The sequence below is a fragment of the Cnephaeus nilssonii genome, assembly GCF_951640355.1.
Source record: "Cnephaeus nilssonii genome assembly, chromosome: 6".
In the NCBI taxonomy this organism is placed as follows: Eukaryota; Metazoa; Chordata; class Mammalia; order Chiroptera; family Vespertilionidae; genus Cnephaeus; species Cnephaeus nilssonii.
In genome coordinates this window covers 36344363-36367526 of record NC_137077.1, presented here as the reverse complement: position 1 = coordinate 36367526, position 23164 = coordinate 36344363, and the positions used below count along the sequence as shown (strand labels likewise).

Genomic DNA, 23164 nt, shown 5'->3' with positions numbered 1-23164 from the left:
ATGAATTCATCATTTTCGTGAATACTTGACTTCTTCAGGTAAATATTTAGGTAGGGCTACACCTTTTTAATGTAGAGGAAAAAGTCTGCTTGACTTATTTCGTGGCTTATTTACTTTATTTATCTTCCTCTGTCAAAGGGAAAGGTGGAGGCAGGCAAGGAACCACAGGTGGTTCCAGTGGGGTCTGCTTACTGGGTGGTGAAGAGGCAGCTTTGATTCTGAACAGGACAGTGTGGCTCTTTATTATAATCTGTTGGGACTGTGACATTTGAGAATGAGGGTCTTTAGCACTTTTGGATCAAACTCCTCTTGCCTGGCATACTGAAGTGTGATTGTAGTTGGATGCTTGCCCTGAAGTTTAAGGCTGGACACAGCAGTTATACCTTCTGAGGCAAACCCCAGATTATACTGAGTTCTTTCCATGCTCTGCTTTCCATCCCCTGCTCTCAGGGGACTAATGGTCATCCATGCCAGTGTCCTATTGTCTAGAAAGAATGGTCGTTTTCCCCCCAGTCAATGAGGTTGACATGAATTATCATTTCCGGTTGTATCAAAAGTACCAAAAGTACTTTCTCAAAGGAACTATGACGACTATGACTTCCTCTCACTGGGTGTACAATACAGAATTTCTCTGGTCTTTGACCCAGGTTCCTTGGAAGGGGATTGGAGTTTCCAGAGTGATAGGCAAGCATTTATTGTTCATGGTGGGGCTCTGGGGCTACACCTGAGTTTATAATAAAGAGGAGGTAAGTCTTGGTGGGCCTCCAGAGAGTTTCAGAATGGGGGCTGGACATGCTGGAAAAACCAATCATGTGATTAGAGAGTTGGGACTTAGAGTCACATGATATCAGCCCTACCTTCTAATCTCCTGGAGGGGATAGGGGTGCTGGAGACTGGGTTTACTCACGTGGCCAATGGGTCAACCAGCCTATGTAATGAAATCTGTTTAAAACTCAACATTGAAACTTGGTTGAACTTCCCTGGTTGGTAATCTTATATCAGTACGCAGAGGGGGTGATGTGTCTGAAGACGTGGAAGGTTTTTCTTTAGAACTATCCCAGACCTCACCCTATGAGTCTTTTCTTTAGACTGATTTTTATTTGTGATTTTTATAGTAACACTATATAATCCTAAGTATAGTGTTTTCCTTAATTCTGTGAGTTGTTCTTGCAAATTATTGAATCTGAGGGAGTTGTGGGAATCCCCAAATTTGTGGCCAGTTTGTCAGACATGCAGATGGCCTGGGGACCACTGAAGTTGCATCTGGTGTCTGAAGTGAGAGGACTCTTGTGCAGGACTTTGTCATCAGCTGTGAAACCTGCATACACTCTGGGCAGTGAGTGTTAGAATTGCATGACATCCAGGAACTCCTCTAAACATGTACCTTTAAAAAATTTGCTCAAAATTGACAACTCAGAGTTACAACTAACTATATCATACTTAATGCTGATCTGTTCATTTTCATTATCTGCTGCCTCTCTTTTTGAAGATTTTCTTCTGGGACTTGTCTAGATATGGTTACTGCTCTTCTTATCCTCAGTTTTCTCACTCTTTCGTTGATGCACTGAGTACTTTTGAGGTAACTAGGAGCCCAGTGCACGAATTTGTGCACCTTGAAAGGAACTGTGGGCTGCGAGGCTGCGGAGGGCACAGGGGTGGGTCTTAGCCCATCTTCCACTGCAGTGCCCCGGTCCCCTGTCTGCCCATGTCTGCTGGCAGCCCCGCTCCCACCCCCGCTGCTCCCAGGCCCTGACGGTGCCAGCTCCACTGGCAGCGGCTGCTTCCCCAATCACCCTTCAGGTGCAGGGGGAGGTGGAGAAGCCCTCGGGGCTGATTGGGACCTCCAGCTGCCCCTCGCACCTGCTGATAGCACCGAGCGATCGGGGCCGGCGCCCGGAGCCAGCAGCGGGTGCGAGTGGGGCCGGTGCTGGCAGCAGGGGTGAGCGCCCGGCAGGACCCCATGCGTGGGAGCAAAGAATTTTCAGTAACCACCAGAGGCTTGCCCTGATGACAGCGACTGGTGCCCCGCCTTGGTCTGGCGCCCCCACTCACCTGCTTCACCATCCCGCCGTGGCTGATGCCTTCCATGTTCCGTGCTCTGCTGCCTGCTGCTGACACTCGCCATGTGCTGCACACCCCCTGGTGGTCAGTGCATGTCATAGCGACTGGTTGTTCGGTTGTTCCACCGTTTGGTCTATTTGCATATTAGGGTTATATATATATATATATATATATATATATATATATATATAGTGACAATAACTGCCCATTGGGGTATGGTCTTCTCCTGACCAACTCCCCTTCCTCTGTTCTTTCCCTATAACTTTCTCACAGTGGGGTGAAGATGTGATATCTTAAGCTCAAACAAACATCATGAATTTTGCTTTTGCCTCAGAGCACTAATCTCTCCTCTGCCCTGCTGTTTGTATTGGTGCCTTCCAGTAACATCCTTTGGTTCTTTAGATATATTAAGTGATGTTGATTTACTGATTTATTCCTGGTACTGAGGGAAATGCAGAAGAAGAGCAACCAAAATGATTAAGGGCCAAAGGGATCGCCTTAGACGAAAAATGAGAAGAACCAGATGTTATTATTTATTGGTTGAATGATCTAAGAGGACTATAGAAACCACTTGCAAGCATTTGAGAGCAGTGATGATAGCAAGAGATGGGAAGAAGAAAAATGGTGATAGAGGAAGACAGGAGAATATACTGTGTGTGTAATATTGAGCTGTGGAAACTCACCAGGGAAGTGTAGGAGAACCCCTCATTTGAGACAGATGATAAGGGGTATATTTAATTTTTTTCTTTTCCCTGATTTGTAGTTCTTATGGGAAAAGAATGTATGTTGTGTTATTCCTGAGAAAACTGGATTTTTCTGGTAAGCATGGCAACCATCTGTAGTCTTCCCTTACACTTTGAGGCCTCTGTCTCTGTTCCATGTATCACCTGACTTGAATCACTGGGTTGCTTGGGGCAGATCTCTGGGCCCCATTTTAGATCTCCTGACTAAGAATATCTTGGGATGGGATCAGGGAATCAGCAATTATAGCTGCCATACCAAGTGATTCAGAATCCTGGGAACCACTGAGACTCAATGGGAACCTATATTCAAACTAGAGGCCCAGTGCATGAATTCATGCATGGGTGGGGTCCGGCCGGCCCGCCCCATTTGAGGCCAATCCTGCTGGCCAGGGGGAGGGGAAGCCAGAGGTTGGCCAGCCGGCCCCACCCCCTGGTCAAACTCCCAGTTGAGGGGACAATTTGCATATTAGTCTTTTATTATATACAGTAGGATAGGTTATGATGCTGAAGTCTCCCTAGCAAAATGTAGAGAAAGAAACCCAAAAGCTCTTTAACACAGGGATATTAGGAATCCTTCAAACACTTCCCACCCATTTCTCTACTTTATTCTCTGAGAGGGCCAGGCGATTTCCCTTCACCAGGACACTGAGAAATGCATTGGTGAGGGAGCATCTGCAGCTTTGAGACGCTCCGTGTCGGCTCTTTTCTGAAGGCGAAGGAAGTGTAATGTGGGAGATGCTGCCATTGAGGTGGGCTTTCTGGTTTCGGTGGGAGTGATGGAACCCTGGAGTTCCAGAAGGCAAGAGCTTAGCTGCATTTACTATGAAGGCAGCAGGGGCAAGTGGAAATCAGAATGTTTTGACCCACAGGCATCATTGGTGATGGCTTATTAATTATGTTGTCCCAGGGAATGAAGTAGATGTGTCCTCTTAAATGTTGCTTGATCTGTAAACCAGAAAAACTTCAGGTTCAGGGCCACAAAGCAGACTTGAGTCACCGCAATGGAGAGTCATGGCCTCTTGTGCCCTTTCCAGACCTCTGACAGTTTCTGAGGGTAGACCCGTCTGACTGAGGAAGGACCCTCGCGCAGTCCCTAGTGCCTTAGACGTCCCTTCCCAAGATACAGCTTGTTTTTGTTTTTCTAAACCAGATCTATTTTTTTTCAAAAAAGAAAATTGAAAGAGAGGCATGGACTTTATCTAAAAGAGAGCTCTGGGCTGTGATAGTGTGAGGAGACGGGGTGGAGCAGCCAAAGGTTTTCTCTTTTCCCCTCCCCACCCCTCCTCCTGAGACTTCTTGGTGCCAAACTGTGTGAGCCTGTGACCTTTCCTGAGGACTGGTACCCTCTGATTGCTGTATGCTCATTATGGCCCAACCTTTCTGGGCAGTTGTACAAGGAGGCAGAGGAGTTCAGAAGGAGGAGGGATGTTTTGCATTTATATTTGCCAAAATCTGGAAGGCTTTCAACCACTCAAACATGATTATTAAGATTATTTCAGAAAAATATTTTATTTCCCATTGCTTGGCCAAGCTTTAAATGAGAAATGAAGGCTAAATCAAATAAAAATTAGAGATTGTAGCATTGGAAGGGAAAGGTGATCTTTTCCAACTTCCCAGTTATTATAAGTTTTATTGTTCGTTTAGTAAACTTTCATTTAGACTCTACTGTGTGCTAAGTTCGATGGACACAATGATGAAAAGAAATCAATTTCTCGCAATGTCTGAAAAACGCTTATAATATTTGAAGAATATAACAAAAGAGTTTAAGAAAATCGAGTACATGCTGTAATGGAATACATTCAGGGTGACGTGGAATATGAGAGACTGTTCTTTTTAGATGGTGTTTAAGGTGGACTGTTGTCATGCTTCTGTGTGGACCTATTCTAGTTTTAAATATTCTTTCTTTGAGCTGAAGTCTGCCTCCCAGTAGTTGGCAGGCACTGTGGCAAATTGTGAGTACTTGTGTCATCCAGATGGGCACCCAAATATTTCCATGCCATCTCAATGGGCACTCAAATATTTCCCTGCAGCCAAGTAGGCCCAGAGTTGCCAGGTCTTCTAATATTTGAAGAGAAGCTGGAAAAAAAATTTTTCCCCTCAGGTTTTCTTTTTAAATTTCTTTATTGATTAAGGTATCACATATTTGTCCTCATCCCCCCATTCCCATCCCACCCCCCTCCCCACGCATGCCCCCACCCCCCTGTTGTCCTTAACCACTGGTTAGGCTCATATGCATGCACACAAGTCCTTTGGTTGATCTCTCCCCTTTACCCCCACCTTCCCCTACCCTCCCTCTGAGGCCCGACTGTCTGATCCATGCCTCCTTGTTTCTGGGTCTGTTCTTGTTCATCAGTCTATGTTGTTCATTATTTCCCCTAGATGAGTGAGATCATGTGCTACTAGAAATACACTTATAAGAACCGAAAATGAGACAAGCAATAATGGTTATGGTGACAGGCAAATGAATCAGTCTGTAGTGAGTTTCTTTCTGGGCCAACAGTTCTTTTGAGACCCAATTGCAATGTCAAACAGTTCCTTATGTGTACATGTCAGCAATGACATTTCAGTTCTGGATGGTGGACAAATGGTGGTAATGCAGGTCCGACTCTCTCTGGTTTGGTCCTGGGCAACCTGCAGTGACACACAGCTGCTAACTGCTAGTATGGCAAGGCGATGTCGGCATCTTCCATCTCTGCACTGCTTCTCTTCTGTCTTCATGGCTGGAGTAGTCCTGTCGATTCCTCTCTGTTGCTGGAATCCACATGGTCTCGGAGTTGTTTCCTGAAAATATACAATCATATTCTTGACCAAAAGTTAATAAAGGAATATTTTCTATAAATTTGACTTGGGATCCTATTTCATTTTTTGCCCAAATGATTTTCCTCTGGCTTGTTTTGACACCTTGTGTGTTTTTCATGGGTGTCTTGCTTTTAGCCTTACAATTAATTTTCTAAAGTATTAATTTTCTAGATGTAATTTACTTACAGGTTATTACATATGTGTCCTTATCCCCTCATTGCCCCCCCACCCCAAACCAGTTCATGCCCTCCTCACCCCCTCCCCCCCCTTTGTCTGTGTCCATTGGTTAGGCTTATATGCATGCATACAAGTCCTTTGGTTGATCTCTCCCCCTTACCCCTACTCTCCCCTACCTTCCCTCTGAGTTTTGAGCATCTGATCTATGCTTCTCTGTCTCTAGATCTGTTTTTGTTAATCAGTTTATGTTGTTCATTATAATCTGCAAATGAGTGAGATCATGTGATATTTATCTTTCTCTGACTGACTTATTTCACTTAGCATAAAGAGAAGCTAGAAATTTTTATATGAAAAGCACCTGTTTAAAAAATTTTTTTAAAAGTGTATACAGGTGAAACAAAACAATTTGCAGGCTAAATCTAGCTCTTGGGTAGCGTGTTTGGAACATTGTAATTGGATTGTAGTTTCCCCTTTGGGAGCTACTTAGGATAAGTGCATTGCTTCAGTATTTCATTCATTCATTCACTCATGCTTCCATCCATTCATTTACTTATTGTGTGACAACCATGCACCACACATTGTGCTAGACACTGGGCATATAATCATAAATATGGCAAAGACCCTTTCCTCTGGAGAACTTGGTATCATTTCTGTCACCTTTCTCTAGTCGGAGCATCCCAATTTCCTCAAATCTAGCTTGCTGAGATACCACCTTGAGATCCTCCCATCCCCCTAGCATCATGGAACTCTTTAGTAAAAGTGCTTCCACATTTAAATAGCACTCTAAGGGGCTGCTGTCTCACATTGGATACTGCCCACTTTCCCACACCTGCCTGCAGGTAGAATACCTTCCTCTTCCCTGTCTCTGCACCTGGTAGGTTCTCCCATTGCTAGAATTTTTTAAACTAGCCATTAATTATCTGTTTAAGTGCCTTTCTTGCTTTTACTATGCTGTTAACTAATGGTAGCAAATGCCACGTCTTCTCTTTGTATCTCTGGGCCCTACATCATACCTGACATGTAGTAGGTGCTCAATAAACATCTGTTGGAGTGAATTGAAATGAAAAACAGTTTGACTTACGTAGTTCCCTGTCTGTCTGTTGGTGGATTGGTCTTTCTGGATATCCAAGACACAATAACTCTTTGAGTTTAGGGCAAACCAACAGCCCTTGGACAATACCATGTGTACAGTTTTAATGTGATCACACGTATTTTGTTCTCTTTTATGTCTAAATGTGGTCTTTACTCTTACCCATATTCTGAGTTAGAATTAATTAACAATTTCAAGCATTTAAACTCCTTGTGAATCTCTGTCAGTCGGTTTCCCAGAACAGCATTTCTCCTGCCCAGTTACAGACCTCCTGCAAGCTTAGTCAGCATACACCATAGATTCATTTAAGTCTTTGATAGAAATATTGGACAGACCAGAGATTGTATCAGAATCCTGTGACATACACTAGAGGTCTCCATCCAAGGAGACATAGATTTATTATTCACCGCTCTTCATGTGAGCTACAAATCTATCTTATTCCATCTTGTACGCTAGGAGATTCTGAGAGATTTTGTAAATGCCTTTGTTAAAATAAAGACATGCTGTGTCTTCCACATCCCCTGTCCTATTAAAATATGAGTTTGATCAGTTAAAGCTCCTTTTTGTAATTCCACATGGGCTCCCCAAATCAGAGATTCCCACCCCCTAGTGCTCACAAATAGGTTAAGTTCTAAAATCTCAATTTGTTTCATGGTCACTTGTCTATAGTTTGGAGAGTTCACTCCCCATCATTTTAGACATTTGAGGAATTCTACAAACTCTAGATTCTAGGTGATTTCTCAAAGCTGAGATTCACCAATGTTAGGTACCATGTGAGAGGCTCCTACTTTTACCTTATTAATGCAGTGATTCCCCATTCAGCAATTTATTTTTATATTTTGGAATCTAATTGAATTCACTTAAAATACCAGGCACTCTGTCCTAACCCATTTCCAGAAATAATAATCTATACAGATGTCACCTGCACATTTTCAGATATGGACCACAAAGGTGACTCATGTCTACCATTTGACATCATTTTTAGAAGGACAAAGGAATGTATGTGCCTCATAAAAGTGTGGTGATCTATAATAATAAAAGCATAATATGCTAATTAGACCAGATGTCCTTCCAGACGACTTTCCGGACGAAGCCGGGCTGCGAGGGAAGCCCGGGTCCTGAGCAGCCGGGGGGAAGGAAGGCCTACTCTTGCACGAATTTCGTGCATCAGGCCTCTAGTGTAATAATAATAATACTATCTTTAATGATGCTTTTGTACTTTTCAAACAGTTGAATAATGGACACATTAGAAAAATATTGTCTGATATTGTCCACTTTAAAAAACCAATGCTGTTATTTATAATCCCAAATTATGCTCTACAACATCCTATCTGTGGGAATAGTCAAATAACATCAGCAATTGGGCTTACTAGATGTCTTGCTTTCTCTTTATTGCCATTTTTATAACTAACAGAGTAAGATGCATCCTTGTACATTGAAAAGAATACTCCTATGTAGTCTCCTCTACACACACTCACAATACCTCTGACACCAGATATGTGGGTTTACTCCAAACAGCTGACCATTTCTCTGACACCAGCTGGGTTGTCTGACATTTCAATTTAATTCTGGCACTGTCTGCCTGGAGTTAGCATCCGATCCCCCAGGTTAACAGCTCAGTCCCATAAGACTGCTCCCACTTCAGATGTCAATCATAAGTAATGGGTCCCTATGTTACCTACATTTTGTCCAACTTGACTACAAATTGGGAGTTCCCAAGGCCATGCCTCAGGTTCAATAAATAATTTACGATAATGGCTTGCAGAATTCAGAGAAACACATATGTTTATTGTTAATTATACATATAATAAAGGTGAAAAGAAACTGGAGGGTTCTGAGCACAAGTGCTTCTGTCCGCTTCAAGTTGGGGTGCTCAACCCTCTTGTCACTTGGATGTGTTCACCAACCTGGAAGCTCTCTGAACCTCATAGTTTAAGGATTTTTATGGTGGCTTCATCATGTAGACATGATGGATTATTAACTCAATCTCCAACCCCTCTTTCAACCCTGGAGGTTGGTGGTGGGGCTGAAATTTCCATTCTTCTAATCAGGGCTTGGTCTTTCTGGGACCAGCCTCCACCTTGAAGCCAGCCCACCAAAAGTCACTTCATTAGGACAAAAGACACTTCTATCACCCAAGGAATTCCAAGGGATTTAGGAATCAGGGCAAAGACCAGATATTACAGCAAAAGATGCTCCTAGTGCTCTTATCATTTAGGAAGTTACAAGGGATTTTGGAGTTCTGTGCTAGGAACCAGGGACAGAGACCAAATATTAGAACCGTAGTTGCTCCTAGCACCTTCATTGTTTAGGAAATGATGAAGGTTTTATAGGATCTCTGACCAGGATTCAGGATGAAGACTAAAATATGTATTTCTTATCATATCACACATATGTATGTATATTTAAATACTTTTGTGGTTATTTCCTCATGGAAATTTTTTAGAAGTGGAATTTTTGGTCCACGGGTATGTATTTTTTAAAGCCTTTGATACAGTGACAGCCTTAAGACCTTCCAATTTGGACATCCCCTAACCGGATTTGAGATTGCCTATTTCTCTTAAAATCACAGGTCTGATTGAATTTTAAATTAATGGCTTAGTTGATTTGCAAAACTCGGCCTGATGATCTGGAAAACAGTGTACAATCAACCTCAGGGGATGGGCCCTTAGGGAATTGCACCCGAGTAGTTGGAGGATGGGGACTTGGTCTTGCCCTTCTCACAGCTCCACCATCCCCAGCTTTCTGATTTCCAGCAGCTCTCACCATATGTGGGATCTCTCACACTGGAATGGGACACCATTCTCCCTTTAGTTGGACCTGCCAGTTCCTTGTGGTTCCTCCTTCCCTTTGGGTGAGTTATTTCACACCAGGCTCTTGTCTTGAGGATGCTTAGGTGTGCACAGACTCATGGGTCTGCTGGCGTCAGGGCCCTGGAGTTGGATCCCACACAGTAATTCATTTTTCTAAGCTTAGTTAGGACCATGATGACTTCAATGGGAATGAAAGTGGAGGCAATTAGTAACTATGACATTTAGATTCATGTGTCCAAGTAAAGCTTGAGATGTTTAAACTTCTGTAGGTTAAAGCTGTGCATGAATCAAATCAGATATTAAGAATATGCATATGTCATCACTAAAGTTGACTTTTACATTCTCGATTGTTTTGGCAAAGAGGACATGTTTCTATAAGAAGCAGATAAAGGACGTGAGAATAAAGATGTGGGATTGCTGTTTTGGATAAGTTGGCTGGAGTATAGACACCTATGAATAATACCACTTAGGGTGTGTAGGTTCCCCCAAAACAACCATACCCCATATGACTGAACTTTTTCTATAACCCCATAAACTCAGTTGGAAACATTATGTCCTATTATTAAATTTAAGGCAACCTTTGGAAGTTTCTCTGTTCTGCATTTCTATCTCAGGAAAGTATTTTTTAAGATGTTGAACAATACATTTCCCTTTTCTTTGTGGTTCTCTTTTTAGTTTTTTTTTTTTTTCCCATAATGATCTTAGCATTCAGAGGTCTGTGGGAATTTATGTAAGGAAACATTTAATACAAATTCTGAAATGCTATGCTTTTGCTCATCCTTTTACATTCAACTGCAGCTGGTATCAGGATGTAGGTGCCCTGAAGCTTGCTTGTGGGCTGGTAATTAATGATTTCCAGGTGCATAGTCTGGAAATTTGGTTCTTGGTGGCACGATGGGTGAGAGAATACCTTTATGCCTGTTTTGTCCCAACTGTGACCACAGTCACAGTCCTGTGGTTTCTTTCTCATCTCCATTGGCTGTGGCTCTGACCCACAGCCCTGTTGTCTTGCCTTTGAACATTTAGCTGCCTAAGAAGAACCAGCAGTGAAGCAAGAGTGTTGTTGGGGTGTTTGCATTAACCACGAAGAGAGGGAAGCATTTCAGCACCATTCTGTCTACCTTCTCAGTGAGACCACATAGTTTTCTGAAATAATATTGTATTGCATTTGCAGTGATTTCTGCAGAGAGGAAAAATCTGAGCTAGGAAAAAAGTGATACTCATAGGTGGAGTAGCCTGGTGTTGGGAATCATCCTATCTAATAAAAGGCTAATGTGCAAATTTTCCCCTCAACCGGACGTTTGACTGGGAGTTCAACCAGGAGTTTAATCAGGAGTTCGACTAGGGGACGGGAAGGCCAACTGCCTGCTACCCCTCCCCCTTGCAGGCCTGGCCAATCGGCCCTGATGGGGTGGGCCGGCCGGACCCCTCCTGTGCACGAATTTGTGCACTGGGCCTCTAGTTTAAAAATAATCACTTGAATAGCTTACTTTTTAAAATGATGGATTCCCTCTGATGTCCTTGTGCTTATGTTCTGTTGGTAGCTAATCATTTTTGTTTTCTTTGTTCCAGGCTAAACATATTTTTGACTGGCATGAACCCATTTTACTTTCATGCAGTGAATGTAATTTTGCACTGCCTGGTGACTCTTGTGCTGATGTACACCTGTGACAAAACGGTCTTCAAGAATCGTGGACTCGCTTTTGTTACGGCATTGCTCTTTGCTGTGCATCCTATTCACACAGAGGCGGTGAGTGTAATTGGAACTCAATGAAATAAGAACCAAAAACCCCACTAAAGTGATCTTTTTTTTTCTGTTTCAAAACCCTGTTAATTTAAAGCTCTACTAAAGTGTTTATATATAAATCATACTGCTTGGCAACTTCTCCTTTTGAATGTTCAAATGGTCTTTATTGTACCTCCAGGATTTAATTGCTTTTCTAAATAACCAGTGTTATTATTACAGCTAGTAATAAATGGCTACCATTCTTTATTTGCAGGAAATGTAAGTCCTAATGCATTTTTAACAACAAGGGGAATTCTGAGATACTTATCATGCTGGCTCATTGTTCCCACTCTGCATTTATATTTTACCTTTTCGCACTCTGCTTTATATTTAAAATATTTACGATGCAGAACTGTAAGTGCTGGGAAGAGGGCTATAAAAAGTTAAACTGATATTCAAGTTAGAAAGACAGGAGACTAACACGTCATTTTTCAAATTATCTAATATGAAGTGTTGTTATTTTGTGGAAGATGAGTATTTAGTTATAAAGTTAGATAGTTTAGATCTCTGGTCCCCTTTAAAATGTGACTTAGGCCTGGCCAGGCAGCTCATTTGGTTGGAGCATTGTCTGTATACCAGAAGGTTGAGGGTTCTAGTTGTAGTTAGGGCATATACCTAACTTGAGGGTAGGGAACCTATTATCCTCTCATATATTCCCTGTCACTCAATAGAGTGCCTGCATCAAGCCAAGTACTCATGAATTATTTGTTGATTACATAATTAATAAAACAAATCCTTAACCATAACAACATGTTTAAATGTAATCTCAATATGTTTAAACTAAACCTCCTCCCTGCAAAATTTAACTTTTCAGTCCTTCCTGAGAAAATTTATGGTCTTGTTTTTGCTTTTGTTTAACAAAGGAGAGCTATATCTCCTACTGACCCCCTCTCCCACCCACTATGTTCTATTTTTCTTTTTAAAAATAATTTATCACTATGTCTTTTTGTATAGTTCTCTGTCCTCCTCCTTAGGAACCTGAACTATTATCTATAATTAAATAATTGTCTCTTGATTTTACTTCCTAGTATAGATTGTTATGTAGGTCAAATTTCTCTGCCTCCTTCATCTCATTGTGAATGCAAATAGTTTTTCTAACACTTTTTCCTAAATAAATGTCCAACCCTTAGACTATTTTGCCCTTATAATTGTGTTACCATGGATTTTTTTTTTTTCCGATTACAACAAAAGCCTGTTGAAACCCTTTCTTAAATGTCATTTTGCTCACAGGATTTTCCTCTTTTTTTTTTTAAATTTAGAATTCAACCTAACTTTATTAGCTCATGATCACACTGCCAAAGGCTATCTAGGTTTTATGTTCTCCTACTCTGCAAGAATAGAATTAGGACTGTTATCATCCTACGCATTGTTCTTTCCTGAAGAAAATTTCTCCCTAACATTCTAAACATTGATTTTCAACTGTACTTTAAAAATTATGCCAGAAATGTAATATGGTTTATGATTTAAAAATTGGCTTTGAGGCCTGGCTGGCATGCTCAATGGTTAGAGTGTCAGCCCATACACCAGAGGGTCATGGGTTTGATTCCTAGTCAAGGGCAGTATCAGGGCTTGCAGGTTCGATCCCTGCCCATGATCAGGGTACATGTGGGAGGCAACCAATCGATTTGTTTCCCTCACATCGATGTTTCTGTCTCTCTCTGTCTCCCTCTGTCTCCCATTCCCCTTCCCTTCCACTTTCTCTAAAAATCAAAGGAAAAATTATCCTCACTAGAAAAGCAAAGCACATACCCATAAATGCATAGAAGACCCAGCAATATGTTATAATAAAACAAGAATCCCAGCAGAGGGAAAAATTATTTCCAATTTAAGTAGACAGGAACAAGTTCACTTATTTACTCAATTTTTAACAAATATATTGAGAGACTATAATGTAGTCCTCATGCAGGAAAATAACAATGGATAAGATAAATGCAGACTTTTCTTCACTTAAGGCCTTGTGATTCTTAGAAGGGTTTCCTGACAGTATATTTCTTGGGAAATTATGAGAAAAATCAGTAATTGGGAAAATGGGAAAAATCATTGTAATTCTCTTATGAGAATTAAAATTTACTCATGATGGAGACAAGACATTGCTGGTTTGAAGGAATGAACTTTAGTCAAAAGTATGAGCAGGAAATGTTGACACATGGAGTTGAAAATTAAAGTCAATGTTTCTAGAACTTGGACAAGATAACCGAGGAGAGAATTGTCATGATTGAATCAGTCAGTCCAGCCTTTAGCTGTTGCCAGGTATTAAGTGTGTATTCCTGGCTCTGTCTGATGCTAATGGAACTCATCCTTGCAGGTAAAATGATGAATAACTTGATACAAATCCTATGAGTGGTATTCCAAGAAGTAATAAGTTTTGGGAGCAAATTAAGTCCATAATCGACAATTTCCACATTCTCTTAAGCTTGCTCAGAGATCTGACTGTTACATTATTTAAATTCTACCCAACTCACTGATGTTTTTCCACTGTTTGAATATTTAAAGGATACAGGTCTCAGGTTATAACTACCCCCTTGGAGATGGAAACTGCAACATCAGGCAGAAATACATGCCGTCCATCTGCATTTTGAGCAAGTCTTTTTCGCTTCCCAGTACCCTCCAGTTCAGCTGACTTTGTCACATCAAGCCCAGGGGCCTCCAACTTAGCATTCCATCTCTGCTTCCCATTGCCCATGTCTGCCTCCTTTTCATTTACTCCATGCTCTCATTCCCTTATGCCTTGCCTTCCAGAAACACCCTGTATGTGTTCAGGCCTCTCTTTCCTCGACCGGGAATGCTTCTGTGTCCCCTCTCTGGCCCAGGATTCACATTCTCCCATCCTCAGCTTCCTGAAGTCTTCCTCAGCTGTCCTGTGTCTTAGTGTATACTAAGGCCAGCCTTTCCATGAAGCCTTCCCAGATCCTACAGTCAAAATTAATCCCTTTAGTCTTCCCATGGCAATGATTTCTCCTCTTTATGAGACACGCAGTTTCCCTGTGGCACATTAATACACTCTTTTTGACTCCTCACCAGATGTTAAACTCCTTGTGGCAGGCTATATCCCTCCAGCTGGCATAATACCTGGCAAACCGGAGGCACTTGGAAAATGTTTGTTGACTGGAATAAAACAGGCAGTTACTGAACATGATGTTATTGGCTAATTGAATCACAGTGAGTGGCTGGTCTAGGCATATAGTCGTTGCTGACAAGCACCTTGATTTTAAACATGTAACCCCTAGCCCCAGAGACCCTAACTGAACACGAATATAGAATAGGTGTTCAGTGAAGGCTTGGTGGTTTTGAAATTGGCAACAGAGTCTACCAGTGTTAACACTAACATTTTAACACTCACGCTGACCTTCTGCTCCAAGGGACACTGCATTTTTTATATCTGGGCACACACAGCTGGCATATTCTGCCACTGCTGTTTCCCAGCAGCACTAACTGGCTGCAATTTGAGAAGCAGGGCTTCAGGCGCCTTTAATGCATTAGTTATGCTTGCCTAGCTTATTATTGCCTCATGCCAGCTTGCTACACCCACTATCAGCTTGCAAGTCTTGCTGTTGTCCAAGTTGGCCACATCAGTTGTGCTATGATGGATGTCCCTCTGGGCCCAGATGCCTGGCCTTATCCCAAGACTTTGTTGCTGGCCAGCTGGACTCTCTGTTTAACCCTCAGGAGGCCCTACAGCTGATGCTGAGCTCGGTGCTCATGGAGGCAGAGGTGTATACTGAGCAGATTTGGGCTTCGCAGGTGAACCATGGGCAATTAATTGTTGCTTTACAGATGGTGAGTTTGAGCTTGGCCTTGACACCAAGGTGACACCACATTGTCACTGCCCGCCTCCCTTGAGTCATACAGTCTTCCTGATTTGGAACTCAAAGTTCTTCATAGATTAATGGATCAATGAACAGTGTGTGGTCCAGGCAGCCACATTAGGTAACTCTGCACTGATAATGAAATTATTTCATCATGTCCAGGTTTCTCTTGGTATCAGTTGAACTAGAATTTTTCTCCATATGTGACTTGCCATCAATCTACCAGTATATGTAGGCATATAATTGAATTACTTTTATTCCTATTTTAACTAATAGATAGATTATTCAATAAAGTTAAAATATCATGGAGGCATTTCTTAAAGTAAAAAGATGGTTTCCATAAGCCACACAGAACATCCTGTCTCGGGGCTAAGAGTTTTACCCCCTTTCTCTGCAGGAAGAAAGAAGGGTGCCAATGTTGAGCGGGCACTTTATATATATCATCTCATTACTTACATCAGTAAAATGAGGTAGGGGGTATTGTACTCATTTTAAAGATAAGAAAACCAAATTTCAGAAATTAAAGGTAACAGAATTGAGTCTCACTCTTACTCAGATGGCAAAGGAGTGTATGTTCAAGCCTAGGATGGTCTAGCTCCCTGGTGTGGCATTGCCTCTCCTTTATCACTGCAAATTGTGCTCATTTTATGAGAAGATTTAGAGGTATATTTTCCAGAAAACTATTTTTCTGCCATTAATTATTGACTGAGACTCAAATACATGGTGGACTTCAGGTCTTGTATGATTTGGGTTATGCTATTTTCTGTGCCTGAAATGTTAACCCAGTTCATTTCCTTTGTGAACTCATCTTTAAGGTCCAGCTCATCCGTGACCTTGTCTTTGCAGCATTCTTTGAACCATATGCCATTTTTTTTCCTTTACAGTTTTCTTCCTTGGATTTAAAAAAATTAAGAGAAATTCACACACATTTTAAGCTGTGCAATAATATAAACACTTATAAATAGCCCTCTGTCTCCCACCTTTATTCCATTTCGGCTCCTTTTTGAATAACATTTAAAAAATAATATAAAACTTAAACAAATATAATGAACATATGTTATTTGTCCAGACTCAGCAATTTTTCAAATATTGCCACATTTGTTTTACCATTCTTTTTCTCTTTCTCCCTCAATATATAAAATTATTGTTTTCTGAAGCATTTGAGAGCAGGTTGCATTTCATGCCCCTTTACATCTTAATTTAGTTGTATATTGTAAACTAAGGCTATTAGTCATCATTTCACTTTAGTCTCCTTAAGTTTGAAACAGTTACTAGTCGTCATATCTTTCTGTAATATAATATATAGCTTTAAATGTAATTTAAAACTTATGTTAGAATGTATATAACAAAATGTTCTTAATATGATCTTTATAACTTTGAAATCCATAATGTTATATAACATATGCTGTATTACACACTTAAAATATAAATGTATAATTCATACTACATATTATATGTTTTTAGTATTTAATGCAATATTTAAATGTAGTATATTAAAATTTTATAATATATAAATAATAATATAAATATATTCTATAGAAATACATAATATATAAATATATAAAAAGAAAATATACAAAATATAAATACATAATATACATATTATGTAAGTACAACATATACCTATAATATATAATATATTGTGTGTAATATCATATGATGATATATTAGATTATAATGAGTTGTGATATAATTAGTAAACCAAGATTTAATATAAATTAGAAGATATTAAGATATAATATTTAATATTATAAAATAATAACATAGAATTATTATATTTTATATTTTATTAATATAAGTATATGTTAATTTATGTATTTTATTAGAATATTCTTATCTTGGGTTTGTCCTATGACTTTTCATGATTATATTCAGGTTATGTGTTCCTGGCTGTCATACTACACAAGGGATGTGTCCTTCCGGGTACCACATGCTTAGGCGTGCCATGTCCATTTGCCCTTTATTGATGAGGTTAAATTCTATGCCCCAGTCAAGGTGTAGTGCAATGTAGCACATTTTCCCCATAGTAGAATTATTCTTTTTATTTATTCAGCTAATAAGTAATCGGTGAGGAAATGGTTTGAAGCCCTGCAAATATCTTATGCCTCATTAAACTTTCATACCTTAGATTTAGCATGCATTGATAGTTTGTGATGTTTCTTGAGTGAGTTAGTCTTTACTCATATGGAGAAGCAAATGGCTATTTTCCAACTGCACTACTCCCTCTATATTCATTAACTGGATTTTTAATGTAAGGAAGAGCTCACCATCCCTTTTCTTTCAATTGCTTACTGTATATATGCAGGTACTTACACATCCATCCATCCATCCATCCATCCCTTTATTATCATTATGCATTCATAAATATCTTTTCAATGATTTATAATTTTTAATGTCTTTCTTTATTTTGATGTTCAAATTGTCTCATATTTGGTCAGTGGCTTGTCACTGGCATCTGTGTCCTTTTGACACATGAACCTGTCATTTTTTGAGCACTTTTTTACTTCCTAACATGAGAAGATGATCCATCCAAGCTTCTCTTGTAGCTCCCCAGCCTCAGCCCTGCAGCCCATGCTCTCTTTAGTGGAGGAATGGCTTGCAGTTAGTGCCGGGATGGCCCTTTGCCCCTGAGGTATTTGCTTTTAGGCTCTTTCAGTGACAGAGCTATGAAACATACGCATGTACATATACTCACATATAGCAATGATGAGTTCAGATTCATTCCCATTCTTGTTAGAATTATTGATTCCTCAACTTATTTTTACTAGTGTTGTGTAAATGTCCTCTGCTCCACTAGCATTCCAGGCCCAAAGACTAGCACACTGTCTGGCACTCAGTCATTGCTCAAAAAAGTTTTTTGAAAAGCCCTGGCTGATGTGGCTCAGTTGGTTGAGTTGGTTAAGTGTCTTCCCATGCACCAAAAGGTCACTGGTTCGAGTCCCAGTCAGGGCACATGCCCGGGTAGTGGGCTTGATCCCTAGTAGGGGGCATGCGGGAGGCAGCCGATCTATGTTTCTCTCTCAACTGATGTTTCTCTCTCTCTCTCTCTCTCTTCCTCTCTCTAAAAAAAATCAATAAAAATATACTTAAAAAGATATTTTGAATAAACCCGTAAATGAAGAAACTTTGATGCTATGGATTAACCTTCTATGGAAGAAAGGTTAAAAATGAAGAGAAGCATGAAAATCATATCCCTTCCTAATTTTTTCCTTCTATAAATGTATTATTAAATATACATGATAACCAGAGATGGTTAGAATTTGAAGAACAATGTGTTTTCCATTTTATTATACTTTGCAGTCATCTAAATCCAAACACATTTTTGTAATACTTTACTGAAAGTAATTTTCTGACGCTTTAATTTTAAATTTTTTTCAAACATCCTAGGTAGCTGGAATTGTTGGCAGAGCTGACGTGTTAGCGTGCCTGCTGTTTCTGTTGGCCTTTCTCTCCTACAACAGGTATGTATAGCTGAGGGTGTCCTTCTCTGTGATTACAGTCATGCTGTCCTTTGGGAATTTCTGCTGTGTGTGTATATTTGTGTGTGTGTGTGTGTGTGTGTGTGTGTGTGTGTGTGTGTGTGTGTTCTCAACATCTGCCTGAGAGAGGAGGGAGGCTTCTTGGCACTGAAATGCTCAGAGAGCTTCCCCGAGACCTGGCATAGGACAACCTCTCCTTACCAAGTGCCAGGTGTTCTCTCTTCCAGCCGCATTCTGAACCATGTCATAGCCTTTCGTAGGAACTGCCTTCCCAGGACCAGGAAGACAAGCTCTTGCTTCTTGTTTCCTTTTACTTACAGCTTCTGACTGAGAATGGAATTTGGAATCATAGCTCTGAGCAAAAATAGATTGGGTGTAGTCCTTTCTCTTATTTGCCTATGATTTGTTCAATTTTTCCTTTTCATTTTTGGTTCTAATTCCGCCCCCCCCCTCCCCGTCCCCCATCCTCATTAAAGTAGCTCATAGCTTAAAACCATGCTGAATTGAAAGTCGTGTTTCTCAACTGTGGTTTTCCCATTTACATATCCTTTCATCAATATACAGAAGCTACTTGCGTTTGGGAGATTAAACAGCAATAAAACAGTTTTCCATTATATTGCCTCTTTCCCCCCAATGTGATCAGGTTCTCACCTGTGTTGTGAAATAGTCCCACAGGGAAAGGAGCAGGTTGAAAAGAGAATGTAAATAAGGGCAGATGACTCAGAGGATGGCCCAGAAAAAAAGGGGTCAGTGAACCATGTTGCCCTCCTTCATGGAGGATGGCCTGGCCTGGCTAAGGATTGGTGAACCTTGATCTTTGGATCACTTCATCGATCTATACCCTTACAAAGCCCAGGGACTCTAGCCAACACTGTTGTAAAGCAGTGGTTCTCAGTATGCGGCAAATTTGCCCCTGCTTCCCCAGGGGACATTTGACAATGTCTGGAGACACTTCTGCTTGTCACAACTCGCTAGACTGAGGATCCTCCAATGTACAGGGGCAGCCCTTACAGTAAAGAATCATCTTCCCCAAAACGCCAATAGCGCTGAAATTGAGAAACCCTGCTGTAAACCAATTTAGACTGTGGATCCAGAATGGAATGAACTAAGTCTTAGGAAGCTCTGGTAAAGAGCAGAGCCTTTAGTATAGTACCAGTCTTCTGGTCCTGGCTTTGTGACCTTTGCTAGTCATGTGTCAAGATGTGAAAATCTTAAAACTATAAATCCAGATGCAACAGTTGTTTCCTGTTTACTCTGGTGTCAGAACAAGATTAAGAATTGCTTTTAGTTTAAACTTGTTCTTTTGAGCTTTCTCTGTGTGTTTGGGAACACGATTAGGCCTGCAGCGTATCCATATTTATGTGATAATGAGCTATAGTTGCACAGGTTTCTATTGTGCGTGCCATTCTCACTTTTAGCAATTTAAGCTATAGCCCAGCATTGAAGAAGAATGCATATCTACTGGCATATACTTTTATGCAACTGCTTTTAGACAGAAGAGTGAGGGTAAGACATCACAACTACAGAAACATTGGCCTTTCCTTCAAAGGAGTAGGAGCCGATGGGTGTGGCGCCTGCTGAAGGAACTGCGGTGTTTCTTCGTGTGGGGCTGATTCCATTTTGTGAGATGAAAAAAAGACTTTACAGTGCTGGAGGGCTCTTGAAAATCCCTGCTGGGAATTATACTGAGGGAAAAAAAAGCCCTTTATCTAATACGTCCTTATGGGAAATAGATTTAAATATACAGATTAGGCAGAAGAAAAGAAAAAAGCTAAATCATCTATATTTTTATCACAGAGAGAAATGATGATTATGTTTTGTGTGTGTGTATATCTCTCCACTGATTTTTTTTTGTGTACAGAAGTATATAAAACATAAAATAATAATGGTGATGAACACTTGATATATATTTAGTCACTTAATGAATTCTCCCTCCAACACTGTGGTCCCATTTCACAGGGAAGGGAACTGAGGCAGAGAGGCAAAGTAACGTGCCCCCTATGACCTTGTTACTTAATTATAGAGCTATGATTGGAACCCAGGGAACCTGGCTCCGGAGTTCATGCATGTGGCTTAGTAACCTGTGTTATTCACTTAAAATATATTCACCTAACCATCTTTCCATGTCACTAACTATGTCTCTATGGTAGCATTTTAAATGGCTTTTTAGTGTTCATTTATTTTATGCCAGGTTTTATCATAATTTTTGCATACCTTAATTCAAGTATCAAAATCAGTACGAGGCATTTACTTTTTTTTTCATCTTTGCAATTTTACATAATTCTATTATTGAAGAAATATTTGCTCACCTACTTATTTAGAATAAAATGAAATTGATGCTAGATCTTAGTGTTAAAAGGCGGTATTTCTTAGCAATCCACATTCTTATATTAGAAGAATCTCAACCTTGCTTTTCAGGAGTGTGGACCAGTGCTGTGTTGGGGAGTGTTTCCCTTCCACGGCCTCTCCTTTCTTCCTGCTGCTCGGCTTGTTTCTGGGGACCTGCGCCATGCTGGTGAAAGAGACGGGCATCACAGTGTTTGGCGTGTGCTTGGTTTATGATCTCTTTTCCCTATCCCACAAGCAAGAGAAATCGTAAGTCCATTTGAATGTTAAGCAGTGCATGGATACATGGAACAGACTGGTCGATGCCCAAGGGGAGAAGGGTGGGGGGTGACTGGATAAAGAAGGGGAAGGGATTAGCTAAAGAATATATATGTATACGCCATGGACATGGACAATAGGTGGTGCAGGCCAAGGGGGGTGGGGGAGATGGGCAAAGGAAGGGAAAAAGGGGGACACCTGCAATAATGTTAACATTAAAATTTTTTTAATAAAAAAAGGGGTCAAGTAAAAACAAAGAAATAAAGATTCCGGAGCCAAGTCACAAAAAAGTGCTTAAATCAGTAATTTTAAAACTTCATTAAAAAAATAAAAATATTTTTGTTAAACGTAACTTCACCTTAGACCATAATATAACAAGTGAGCCTTGTTTTATTAAGATAAATGTTCAGACTCTTCACACTTTTATAAAAATTAGTGGGGACTATAAAGTTTTTGTGAGCCCCAAATTAGGAATTGAGAAGTATCTATACTACTTCCAAGTTTATATTAGCAATATTTTCTGGTTGTAAACCACTGAGAGATCTTGATTCACACAGAGAAGTGGTTGCAAGTGGAAACAGTTTGTTAACAGCTTGCCTTGAACCTGGGCATTCAAATTGGTGTTATCCATCAAAGGGCACTGCTGCGCTGGAGTCTGCTCTAGCGTTGAATTGTTACCTAAGAGTTTTGGGAGTTTTGTTTTGAAATTTCACAAATGGCTAATCTAAACCACACAGGAATACTCACGCATCATATGCAAATCGAAGAGCACGTTTACTTAGCAGCCTGTTTTTATTTTACGAATTTAAGGCATATTCATTTTATCCTGTGTACTGTAGCCAATAAAAATGACTAAGGCATATTAATGGTTCTGACACATACCATAATTTCCTTCCTCTATTAATTCCATAATTACTAACAATTTGACATGCAGACCCCATTTTTCAGTAATTATAAGGTTCTTACGTTTGAACTTTAAAAAATGTGGTTGGTTTATTTTCCTGCCTTGTCCAGTGAAGAATTTAATCTTTGGAAAAAAAATCCTGCCTTTTTATTCTATTTCCTACCGCTTTATACTTCTTGACATAAAGATAGGAGCAGGGTTATTGAGTGGCAACAAGCTGAGATTAACCATTACATTCTGATCACCTTCCTGCCTGTCTGTACTTAGACATCATTTAAGTGGCGTTTAGTGCTCTGCTGAGTCCCTGTAAATCTCCGAGGAAGGAACCCCGTTATCATTTTGACCCGAGCTCATGCCAAGAAAGCCACGAGCCAGAGGCCCTCCCCTTGGCTTATGTGAGAGTGTCTTTCCTCTATATCCTCTTAACTGGTGGAAGCATTCGCATTGCTCGCCTTTTGTTTTGGTTGTTTTGTTTTGTTTTGTTTTTTTAAAACCACCTGTTGACCTCTCTTGCTTCCCACTTTCATCACTTGCTTTCTTGCATTCTTTTGGTCTCTTCCTCCTAGCTTCTTTCTGCTTTGCCTCACTGACAGCAGCAAGGTGTGACAAGTGACTGCAGCCCCTCCCCTTTGGTCTGGTCCAGAGCTATTTTAACCTCATCGCTGAGGTCCTGACTCTGTCTCCTCTGGCCTTGGGACTCTGCAGCCCAGCGTTGCCTATATTTTCTTCTTTATCCAGTTACTGTTGAGCCAGGCTTTTTTCAAAGGGGATAATTGTCTCTTTTATTCTTTTAATAATCTTCCCTGACCTCCACTGTAAACTGCTAGAAGGTCAAAGGAAGGAATAATATGCCGATATGCAACTTAGACGTTGCACGGTTCATCATCTGTGATTTTTAAAAA

General features: G+C 40.4%; 1 protein-coding gene across 1 annotated transcript in view; it reads left to right on the top strand.

Moving 5' to 3' along the window:
* Positions 1–23164, top strand: part of TMTC1 (transmembrane O-mannosyltransferase targeting cadherins 1) — a 234133-nt gene that overhangs the window by 9377 nt on the left and 201592 nt on the right. Inside the window, exons 2-4 of the mRNA XM_079774298.1 lie at positions 11256–11433; positions 18663–18736; positions 21173–21349. Of these exons, the coding sequence (XP_079630424.1) occupies positions 11256–11433; positions 18663–18736; positions 21173–21349 (429 nt within the window). The remainder of the gene's footprint in view (positions 1–11255; positions 11434–18662; positions 18737–21172; positions 21350–23164) is intronic.